The 12,415-nt window shown below is 45.0% G+C and overlaps 1 protein-coding gene across 1 annotated transcript in view; it reads left to right on the top strand.

Annotated features, from left to right (window-relative positions):
- The first annotated feature begins 244 nt into the window (after positions 1-244).
- Positions 245-12,415, top strand: part of nt5dc1 (5'-nucleotidase domain containing 1) — a 68,496-nt gene continuing 56,325 nt past the window's right edge. Inside the window, exon 1 of the mRNA XM_089021538.1 lies at positions 245-633. Within this exon, the coding sequence (XP_088877664.1) occupies positions 541-633 (93 nt within the window). The 5' untranslated portion in view covers positions 245-540. The remainder of the gene's footprint in view (positions 634-12,415) is intronic.

Below are 12,415 nucleotides of genomic sequence, written 5' to 3'. Positions count from 1 at the left end.
GTCCCAAGCCCAGATAAATACAGTTGTGTCAGGAAGGACATCCGACGTAAAAGCTTGGCCAAAACAAACGTGAATCCAACCTCTGAAGGGAAACCCATTGAAGGGAAAAGCCGAAAGGAAAAGATGTTTCAATGTATATGCATTGCCTTTGATGGAACATTGCCCCCACCAAGATGGCCGCCACGCCAGAACGTCGTTGGCAAGCTGTAACCGAAAGGTGGCAGGAATATGCTGTTAAACAGCCATCACCTACAGTGTATCCACGAAGATGAAGAAGACGTGAGGACTAGCGTATGAGCTGTTACATTGGAGTAATGGTTGTGGAGCAGAAATATTATTATATTCGACGTCGTAAACCAGGTGGTGCTATTGTACTGTTGACCAGAGCAGTGTAGTTTCACTAGTTTCACAGCAGTATCATTTTCACGGTCAGTAACGCTTGATTCGCGAGTCTTATTGTGTGGCCCAGTCCATGTCACTGTGTTCATTGTGACATATCCTACAACACATATTCAGAAGGTTTTTACAGCTTAGGCTACGATGACCGAGTTTTTCAGATTGATGGACAGCGATGTTATCGGTTTTGATTTAGACCACACGCTTTGCCGATACCATCTGAAGGAGACCTCCAAGGTGAGTGTGGTAACCTCACAATACGTGACGCCGCGCCTCTGAGTAGATTCCACATATTGTCGTCCAACGCAATGAACAATTATTTTACCTCAATGCATTAACGCACGTGCATTGGGCCAGTATAAAGTTTCTTGTTTACAAATGAATATTCCAAAATCGGCGCCTTCTTACGTTTATTTCGACACATTGGAAAACGGGTGGGCACGATTTAATTGAGATGCTTACGTTAAACGCATACATAATTTTGATTAAACTTCAAAGTGTACGTTACGTATTGTCGGTAATGTAACTTGTACTATACTGTATGCATAAGGTTTTTCATGTGTGCGTATGTGTGTGTGACATGCACGTTGCAAATTCATACAAACAGCATGCCTGCAAGGGGCATGCTCTCTATGAATTTGTTGGACATTCTTTGAAAATGTCAGCTCTGGCAAACATTATTAAAAATAACTTGTGGCATCTGATATTTATTTCGAAATGATTGAAAAATGATTGAATCTTAAAGGACAGCGACACCTCCGCACAAGTTCTGTCCATAATTTGTAAAATCACTTCAAATGACTTCTACTGAGCGTATTTTACAAAGATTCCATGGCATATACAGTAAAGTCTCGTTATATCGATATTCTCGGGAGTCGGAAAAAATATCGACATAACCGGACGACACGTCTGTGTAAGCTCTCAGTCGTACAGGAGTGGTCCATTGATGAAAAGTTTTCTTCAGCCGTCATCTGTCCTTCTTTGAAGGTGTCGGACGTTTCGCTTCTTATCCAAGAAACTTGGATAAGACTATCGATATATCCGATCCTGCGCCGAACTGCATTAAAAGAGGGCAATGAACGGGGAATCTTTGATATGGCATGTAATTTTCTCCTTGAGTTCATGGATTGCGTGTCTAGCATGCTTTTCTACTGTCGTTAAGTGAAAAATAAACTTATGCATTAAATAAAAACGTCATTATTTTCATAACGCACTCTTGCAATCGTGACTCTGAGTAGGACTCGACATTGTTCTATACACAGCATGTACATACTGTATGAAAAACGGTGATTATTGCAAGCGATAAAGATCTCTGGATACAACACAATTAAATACATGGATGGAAAAAAACTGCAACGTTTACATTACTTGCGTAAGATAAAATATTCTGCGGCACGTTGAACTCCTCGACAACCACTATTGTTGTACTTTGTATCTTGATAAATCACAGTGCATCTATTTCCATTTCCTCCTCCTAGTATCTACGAAATAGTATGTAAATGCCATATCTTGCATATTCCTTGAGACAAATTTATTAACTGATCAGGGATATTTTTCACATTTGAAAGACAATAAATTGGGTTGTAGTGTTCTTACTGTGCTATGAGGTTTGTACACACTACATTTAAAGGACAACCGGCACCATTTTTTTTTTGTCTCCTACTGACATCAGAAAAATGTTTTATAGCATTTAAAATACCCATAACACGCAGGCTGATATTTTTTTAGTCAAATGAAAAACACCAATAAAAATGACTTCAAAATGAATCCGGAAATGGCCAGTTTCAGAAGGTCCCGCCCCCTTGTTCTTGACGTCACGCCAAGAGGTCTGGCCTTGCTCAAGAATCAAAACAATGGCTTCAGATTCGGAGAAGATGCTTTCTTGTTACTCATCCAGTTATGAATATGATTCAAATAGTTCTGAAGAGGAAAGCATAAATGTTTGCAATTGATTAAAGGAGTCCTCCCATATCAATTCGAGCCGTCAATGACAGCAATGTAGCAGCCAGAAAATGCAGAAGATGGCGCCCAAGCTCCGTTGAAAATGGGCTGATTTGCCAGCTGGGGATTTGTGTCAGCGAATATTAAATAGTTGTCTTGGTGCAACATACAACGATTCACCATCGCGTTATTTATGTGTTTTCCTTCTCAGTCAGGGGCGTTCCTGACATGACATCACGTCAGGAATCGTCGCCAACTCGAAAACAAGACTTCATGAATATTCAGCGGGAGTCTTAAAATGTAAGCTATAGCTATATGCTGTGGAATCTTTGTAAAATATGCTCAGTCGAAGTCAATTGAAGTGATTTTACAAATTATGGACATAACTTGTCTGGAGCGTCGGTTGTCCTTTAATGCTTCAGGTTAAGTATTTCCGGCCCAAACACTCCCTCCAAAGGCTCCTGGCCCCTCTGTCAAATTTTAGAACTCATTGCGGCCCGCGAGTCAAAAAGTTTGCCCACCCCTGCTCTAGAGCAAGGCAAGACGTCCTGACGTGATGTCACGAACAAGGGGGCGGGACCTTCTGAAACTCTGCATCTCCCCGGTCATTTTGAAGTAGTTTCGGAACACATTAACTCATTTTTATTGGTGTTTTGCATTTCACTAAAAATATCAGCCTGCATTTTTTGGCTATTTTAGATGCCATAAAACGTTTTTCTGATGTCAGTTAGGAAACAAAAAAATGGTGCCAGTTGTCTTTTAAGGGGTTCGTTCACTACGCCCATGTTTGGACTTACTGAATGGAGCGGCTCATGCACGTGTCACCCGCAGTGTCTCTTTAGTGCTAAGTGTGAAGATTTGTATGGCAATGTTTTAAAATCAACTATATAAACATTGTAATAGAAACAGTGTAAACAACTCACTGTGAGCGAGACACAAACACACAAATACATTGTGCCTGTCTTTGAATGTCCATGCTTATGCTCTGACAAAATCTGACTGCAACGGAGAGTTCGGACGGAAGTAAAATCATTGTCACAGTCTTACCAATTCTTGAGGATACCGCAAGACCCAGCACAACAGTATGGAAAATCCTACTGGACCCTTCACACCTTGCCCACCACCTTTTCCAGCTATTCCCTTCGGGCAAGTGTGACCAAATCATGCGCACCAAGTCGAGCAGACACTTGAACAGCTTCTTCCCTCTTGCCATTAACTCCGTAAACAGCAATCCAAATCGAACTGAATAGTGACTCTCTGTAATTACTTAAACCATTATCACTGATCTCAATTCCACAGCACCATACACTTTAAAGCACTCACGGACTTTTGTACAATTGCTCACGTCTCTCACCCCTCGCACCACTGCTATCCTTGTTCATAGTCTTATCACCTCCCGGATTCTCATCTCATCTCATTTTCCGTACCGCTTATTCCTCATTAGGGTCGCGGGGGTTGCTGGAGCCTATCTCAGCTGTCTTCGGGCACGAGGCGGGGGACACCCTGAATTGGTTGCCAGCCAATCGCAGGGCACACAAAGACATACAACAGTCACTCTCACACTCACACCTAGGGACAATTTGGAGTGGTCAATCTGCCTGCCATGCATGTTTTTGGAGTGTGGGAGGAAACCGGAGGACCCGGAGAAAACCCACGCGGGTCCGGGGAGAACATGCAAACTCCACACAGGGAGGCTGGACCGGGACGCGAACCGGCGACCTCTGCACTGTGCAGCCGGTGTGCTAACCACTCGACTACCGGGCCGCCCACCTCCCGGATTGACTATTGCAATTCACTTCTCCTTGGTGTCCCTCAGAAGCTTCTCCACAAACTTCAACTCGTTCAGAATTCTTCAGCCCGGATCATCACCAGAACCTTATCCTTTCACCACATCAACCCCGTTCTCCAAGAGCTCCACTGGCTCCCGGTCAAACATAGAATCAACTTAAAACTTCTTTATACATTTAAAGCTATCCATAACCTTGCCCCCCGATACCTATCTGACCTTCTTCAAATTTCTATTCCCTCTCGTTCCCTCAAATCCTCTTACTCCCTCCACCTCTGTGCCCCCCTGCCCGTCTCAGCACGATGGGGGACAGAGCTTTCAGCTGCTCTGGCTGCAAACTCTGGAACTCATTTCCTCCCAACATTCGTAACATGTTTCTATTTATAATTGTATTTTATTTATTGTATTCTATTTATAATTGTATTTTATTTATTATCGTATCTATGCTTGTCTGTGACTGTAAAGCAGGGGTCACCAAACTGCGGCCTACGGCCCACATTTGGCCCAGCCCCCTGAACAGTACCAGAGATGCTATCAGATTTTTTTATTTGGCCTCGAGAAAAATAAAAAAGCCTTTTACAAGTCAAAGGTCGGTTTTTGATCATTATCTGTTTCTATTTTAATCAATGTAATCAATGCATGTTGTTTATAATCGTGATTGAACAATACAAACACTCCTGCTCACAATAGAAAGCTAAAGGAGTCAGTCGCAATGCGACGCGACACAAGAAAGTAACGTATGAGGAAGTGGAGGGAGTCCGGTGGTACATTCAGGCGCGCTCAGTTTGGTGCTCTATTTGGTCCCAGACCCGTTTTCTCTTGTAAATCTTCCTGTCAAAGAGTGAACGGAATAATGGCGAAAAGGTTAGGTAAGAGAAAAATTGATTCAGAATGCAGGGTATTTAACCTGCAGTGGACAAACGATTATTTTTATGTTCAGTGCAAAGAAAAGGCTGTTTGTCTCATCTGTCAAGAGGCGGTGGCGGTATTCAAAGAATACAATCTTTGCCGACACTATGAATCCCGTCACAAAGACAAGTACAATAGCTTGCAAGGCCAAATACGAGCAGACAAACTCTCAAAGCGAAAAGTGGAGTACTATCTCAGCAGAATACATTTGTACGCCAAGCTCAGCTGAAGAAGGCATCCGTTCCGGCCAGCTTTCGGGTTGCTAAGCTGATAGCAAGCTGCGGTAAGCCTTTCACGGACGGAGAGTTTGTTAAGAAATGTATGGATGCTGTCGCGGAGGAGTTGTGGACAGACGCGGTGATGAAATTGAGATGAATGTATATGCTGCAGCAGAAGACGAAAGAAATTGACTTTTTTCATTAGCACTGGATGAGAGCACTGACGTGCAAGACACAGCGCAACTGCTCATTTTTATTGGTGGGGTTAGCGCAAACTTTGAGAAATGCGAGGAGCTGCCAGCCCTTCAAAGTCTCAAAAGGACTACAACGGGAGAGGATATTTTGACCAAGTGCACCAAACCATGGAGAAGTTGGACCTGAGTGACATAACTGTGATGGTCTGAAAGACGCATTCAAGCCCAATAGTCTCATTGACTTCTATGCCGCCCTCCCAAACGACACATATCCAAACACCAAAAAACACGCAATGAAAATGTCCAGTTTTTGGCAGCACGTATATCTGCTCTGACAACTGATCTGAACTTTTATCTGTTAAGATTGTGCATGGCACAACAGAAAGTTAATGTTCCATGGCTTTTTTTCTATGAAGAACCCAGAGAGAGTTATTTAGTTATTTATTTCATAGTGTTATTTATTTCCTCTTTTTCTATGAAGAACCCAGAGAGTTTTTTAGTTATTATTTATTTTATAAATAGTGTTATTTATTTCTGTTGTTTTTTTTTACCTGTGAAGAACTCAGAGAGGGTTAGTTACTTATTTCATTAATAGTGTTATTGTTTGTTGACTTTTTTTCCTATAAAGAACATGGAAAGGGTTATTTGGCTATGTGTGGCTTTCTGTAAAACACATTTTTTTTAAGCTCCCCTACGATCGTCACACTTTTTCTGTTACAAACTTACACTGGCCCCCCATCACAGAAGGGAAAAGTTATGTGGCCTTCACAGGAAAAAGTTTGGAGACCCCTGCTGTAAAGTGTCCTTGATAGCTTTGAAAGGCGCTTAAAATAAAATGTCCATCCATCCATCCATCCATCCATCCATCCATCCATCCATCCATCCATCCATCCATCTTCTGCCACTTATCGGGGGTCGGGTTGCGGGGGCAGCAGCTTCAGTCGGGAAGCCCAGACTTACCTCTCCCCAGCCGCTTCTTCTAGCTCGTCCTGATGCATCCCGAGACGTTCCCAGGCCAGCTGGGAGACAGTCTCTTCAGCGTGTTCTGGGTCGTGCCCGGGGTCTCCTGCCAGTGGGGCATGCTCGGAACACCTCACCAGGGTGGCGTCCTGGGGGCATCCTAAAATAAAATGGATTATTATAGACCATGTTGATCCAGCCCAGCTATCGATTTCTCTCCTTAGAGAGTTTGACCGCACCTCCTCAGGCAACCATTTCTTGAATTTGTTTTTTGTATGCGGCTTTCCATTCATGTTACTTCTCCAGACGTCTTTCAGTGTTCCTGAAGGTCGCCTCGACTGCTTGACGGTTGTGTTGCTGGGTCACCCTTCCAAGGATTCGCTGCGTTCCAGTGGGGGGAATCACAGTGTTTGTTAGCCAACACGCAAGTGAGGCAGTCCTTTATCTTCTCCAGATCCTTTTCTTCCCAGAGAGTCATTTCCTTCCCTCCTGGGGAACACTTGCCGCACTTCCAGCCACCACATAGGGGAATACTGGCTGCTCCAATGTTGTCCCACTTGAACCATTCGAGGACCTCCTTGTTTGTAGCTGTGAGGCTTTGGGCAAGTGGTCTCTCCTCCGTTGCTTGGACAAAGACAGTCTCTTTATATGCCATCGAGGCAGACCTCATACTCCTTGCACAGCCAAGTCGATACCCTCAATCAGGTTGGGGTGGGTTCATCCAACAGTCTTGCCCAGTGGGCCATCCTAGAGCACGAGGTCCCCCAGAATCTTGGTTGGCTGGGGAACAAGTCGACCCTCACGGTGACTGATCAGGAGGTCTATTTTCTTTGACCGTACTAGTTCATCAGCGGAAACGTCAGGGAAGATTGTTTGCAATTGCCTGGGTGAGACAGGCTGGTTCACCTCAGCAATGTTATGTAGGCCATAGCAGAGAATCTTATGTTCATCCACTTTTCCCTCTGGGTTTTCACCCTCAGGCGGAGGAAATATCTCTTTGTCACAACTGTTTTACTCATGCCCCAAACCCCATGGATGATCAGCTTAATGTCCTCACCTGACAGACCAAGGCGGTTGGCTGCTTCATCAATAATGTAGTTCGTATCAGAAGCGAGGTCGATGAGGGTTCCAATTAAACAGCCTGAGTTTGTTGTTGCTTTCGGCAGCATCTGGGTATTCCTTCAGTCCATCTCCATACAGTTGATGAGACCTTGTTTGAGAATACATTCTTGTATTTTTCTCTTTGTTCTGGTGTGAGCTCTGCCAGAAACTCCTCCTGCCTCTTAGTCAAGCCAAGACTCTTTCCTCCAGCTTGTTCGCTGCTTTGATTCTCACACTCGTCCCTTTTTGGTGATGGTGGCTTGGGACAGAGGAGATAGTTGTGGTCCAAAACCCCTGCTCCCCGACTGACTGGTTTTGTGCAGAGGAATTTGGAGGTACAACCTTTGCCATCCTTGGTGTGAGGCCGCAAGCATTCGAAGCATGACCCAATCTTCTCCAGATGATCCCTTTTTCCAGCAAGGTCTTGTTCCGTGAAAGTTTTGCACGCAAATAGCCTGCCAGCATGCGCGTTGTCTCCACACACAGTGCAGCTAGTCGGATCTTCCTTTTGACCTGCAGCAGATTTTCTCCAACGTTTCTCCACTGCATCTTTTCCTATGGAGGTGGGGTGGGCTCTAATTGGTCCAATTCTTGCACGATCGCATCCCGTTTCTTTAGGAAGTCCAGGAGGCAGTCAAAGTGGTTTGATGGAGAGAATCCGTTAGCAGGGTTAGTTCTGTGCACAATCCACTCCCTTTTCAGTGTGCTGGGAAGCTTGCTCTCCAGAGACTGGCAGACTACCCGATTCTTTACGGCATCCTCTTCTCCAAGGATCTGAAGGCTGCAAAGTGCTCTTTCCACAGCCTGAATCGTTTCACTGGTTTTCCTGGGGTTGTTGCCTTTAAGAGAGGGAAGAGCCTGGACTTCATTGGTGATTAGCCAGACGATCTTCTGCTTGTTCCCATACTTGTTATCCAGAAGTCTGAACACGTCATCTGCGGAACCACAGCTGGAAAGAAGTTCCCTTTTCACCTTCTCATGCAGGCTGCTTAGTAGGTGAAACTTTCTCACAGCTTCTGCTCCCTGTGGATTGCCTAGTAGCTGCAGGTCCACCCATTCGGCCTTCCACCTGTAGTAGTCCCTTATATCGCCGGAGAAAGTGGGTAGCCGCACCCTTTCAAGGCTGATTTGAGGCTTGAAATCAAATGCTCCTTGCTGCACAGTTCTGGGGCTGACTTGTGGTGAGAAAGGCTGGGTGATTGTGTTGGAAATTCCCATTCCTTTTCCTCTTCTTCGAGCTTGTCTGACAAAGCCAGGAGCCTCTTACTCAGTGTTCGGTAGCATATTCTTAGATCCACTACCTTAGAGGCAGGATTCAACTCCTTCCATTCCACCAGCATGTCACTGAGTTCGGTGACCTCTCTGTCTAGGCCTTTATTCCTCAGCCTGCGGTCCTTGATTGGTTGCTGAGGGCTGACTTCGTCCTCCTCAGCCTGGGTAACTGCAGACTCTGTGATTTTAGACTGGGCAGAGAACATGTCATTGCCATAGCCATTCCAAAAGGCTTCTTGTGTGGCTCGTTTCACCTCAAGGAACTTTGCCTCGCACTCAGCGGTCAGCCTGTTGACTTCCACTGCAGAATCTCTGACCGTTTTATTGTCTGATTCTCATAGGGCGTTGGCATACTCAAGCCCGGCATCAACAACTTTAGAGAAGTCCATCTTGAAGCTCCTCCATTCATTTGGAACATCACTTCGATCCAGAAGTCCAGCCGCCACATAAGTAGTCAGAGCATTTCCTTTTCTGGTGAATGAGGCTTGTGCTTTTGACTGTGCACTCTTGAGTTTTTTCAAGTCAAAGTCAAAGTCAGCTTTATTGTCAAATGTGCTAATATGCATGACATACAGCACAAATGAAATTAATGTCCTCTCGGACCCAGCGTGCAAGACATGCAAGGCACTTATAACGTGGCTAAAAGACATACAATTGACAACAGACAATACTTGTAATTTCTGTATGTAAAGTGAGGTAGTGTCGTTTGGAAAGTGAGGCAGTGACGTATGTAAAGTGAGGTAGTGACATATGTAAAGTGAGGAAGTGACGTACATAAAGTGACGTAATGTAATTGCAAAAACAAACAACAAGAAAGGGTTGAAGTGAGGTCTTGCAGAAAAAAAATGAGAAAGAACAAAAAAATAGAGTTCAGGATGATCGTACAGCATGTAGCGTGTACTCAGAGTTCGGTGAGTGTGGCAGTGGGAAGGGGCAGGCTGGGCAGGGCTGGGAGGGAGTTGAGTCTCCGGACTGCCTGGTGGCAGAAACTGTCGTTGAGCCTGCTGGTCTTGGCTTGGAGACTCTGCAGTCTCCTACCTGATGGCAGCAGGCTGAAGAGGCTGTGGGAGGGGTGTGTGGGATCGCCAGCGATCCTGATGGCTCTGCGGGTGAGGCGGGTGTTGTAGATGTCCTGAAGGGGGGGGGAGAGAGAGCCACCGATGATCTTCGCAGCTGTCCTCACGATGCGCTGCAGAGTCTTACGGCAGGACACGGTGCAGGCGCCGTACCACACGGTGATACAGCTGGTCAGGATGCTCTCGATGGTACCACGGTAGAAGGAGGTCATGATGGGGGTCGGTGCTCCAACTCTTTTAAGCTTGCGGAGGAAGTACATGCGCCGGTGGGATCTCTTGCTGATTGATGCCGTGTTGTGGCTCCAGGACAGGTCTTCGGATATGTGCACTCCCAGGAACTCTGTGCTGCTCACTCTCTCACTCAAGTCATCCATCTCAATTCCGTTTCTGTTGACTGGAGAGCAGACTGTTTGACCAGTGGGGTCCTTGTTGAGGGGCTTTGTTCCACTTTATTGGTGCAATTGGCTGCTTTGCCCTAGATCAACGGGAATTTAAGAAGATGAATTAATTGGATTTGGCTTTAGGGTCTGGAACCCAGTTACAGACTACTGTACCGGGTGGCACAGTTGTTTGCTTGGGGCTAAGCTTATCCAGCAGTTCCAGGTGGGCTCCAGTCAGTCACTGGAGTGTTAGGTCGGCCAGGGCTGGGTTGGCTGTGCCTCTCACGTGAGCAAGCTGCTGCTGCACCAGTCCGGTGCAGTAAGCACCGAAAGGGATCCCAGAGAGACCACACTGATACAACTCAAATCACTCTCGTTATTTATTGTTGATTGAGTTTTGAATACATTGGTTCTTTTTTGTTTGGTAGATGAGCAGTGAAGTAGGTCATAAACCTACAAATGGAAACACAGAATATAAATGCAACTCATTCACAATCATTTCTTATCACTACTTTGACATTCTTTTAGTTTTAATCAACAGAAAAGCAGAACGTGGAAATGCAACATGTGGACTCACCGGTGATGTGTCTCCCTTGGCTAACAAGAGCCACCTGGTTCAGACAGCATTTATCTTCACAGCCACACCCACTCACCGGCTGATCGGATTAACCCTTTCAAGTCTGTACTGCATGTAAAGCAGCAAAGTTTAACATGTGATTGCCTATTCACACAACAATTTTATATATACAGTAAAGTCTCGTTATATCGATATCGGTTATATCGATAGTACCGCTTATTATACTATCTACTTATTATACTATACTATTTTCATTTCCCTTGCACATTTCTAGTCTTTTTATGTATAATTAGTACCGTTTAGTACGATACCCGGTTATTATGATAATCCGGTTATTACGGTGCTCCTTTTCATCCCCCGCCGGCCATTTTTGTTGTTTATATCGATATATCCGTCGCGCCATTGGTCAACTTGGTCACGTGTCTTGTTACGTGAGCCGCCATCGGTCGCGCCATTGGTCGACTTGGTCACATGAGCCGCCATCGGTCGCGCTATTGGTCGACTTGGCCGTGTGACTTTGTCACGTGACACGCCATCGGTCGCGCCATTGGTCAACTTGGTCACGTGTCTTGGTTACGTGTCACGCCATCAGTCGCGCCATTGGTCGACTTGGTCAGGTGACTTGGTTACGTGCCCAGCACCCGTGTAGCAGAGCCATTTTCATTTTCAGACGCTAGCTCGTGTGTAGCAGACGAGATTGAAGTGTTTGTGTTAAAAGGTAAAAATGGGAAGCAGAAGAAGATTGATGACTTTTTTAAATTGTATACATAATACAGTAAGATGTAAGCGTTGCAGTTTCCCTGTTGTGTTATGTACATGCCCACTGTACTGTATATGAATGCAATCGTTTTTTGCAACAATGTTTCTTGTTTTGTCTGCTGAAGCGCGATGATTTTGAAAATTATTAACATTCCATACTGTGTATTAAAGGACAGCCGATGTCACTTTTTATTCAAATGCGAATAAAAATGACTTCACGCCAAGACGTCTTGCATTGCTTGTGAATCCAAACAATGGCTTCAGATTCGGATAATATGCTTTCTTGTTACACATCCAGTTATGAATATGTTTCAAATACACTGTAGTTCTGAAGATTAAAGCATACATGTTTACAATCATTAAAGAATTATATGTGCCATTTTGAGGCAACATTGGGGGAACATCTCTGACCCAAAAAAAAGGAGCTAATGGCCAGCTCCGTTTCTTATATGGCGCTTGGCTGCCCTCTTTTGGCGGCTTTTGTTTAATGCAGTTCGGCGCAGGATCGGATATATCGATAGTCCCGGTTATATCGATATTTTTTCGGACTCCCTTGAATATCGATATAACGAGACTTTACTGTATTTCACTTTTGTTTTTTTTATTTCAAGCTCTGTCGTCTCCCTTTGTGTGTGTGAGTGTTTTTTCACTCTCTGTCTGTCGTCCGCCTGTCTCTTTAATGTTTAAAGCCCGCCCCCACTGCTGCGTTCTTGACCAATCACGTGGCTTTAACCGAAGACTGGGTGCGGGGAATAGAGGACAAAAACAGTGGCCACCATTTTCTTGTTAGAACGGGCTCGTTCGCGAATGACACATCACTCATTGTGGCAGCTCCGTGTGTATACC

The sequence above is a fragment of the Hippocampus bargibanti genome, linkage group LG19, assembly GCF_051943395.1.
Source record: "Hippocampus bargibanti isolate YZ-2025 linkage group LG19, ASM5194339v1, whole genome shotgun sequence".
Classification (NCBI taxonomy): domain Eukaryota; kingdom Metazoa; phylum Chordata; class Actinopteri; order Syngnathiformes; family Syngnathidae; genus Hippocampus; species Hippocampus bargibanti.
Note: the sequence above shows the minus strand (reverse complement) of the source record. Positions and strands in the feature narration are given on the sequence as shown.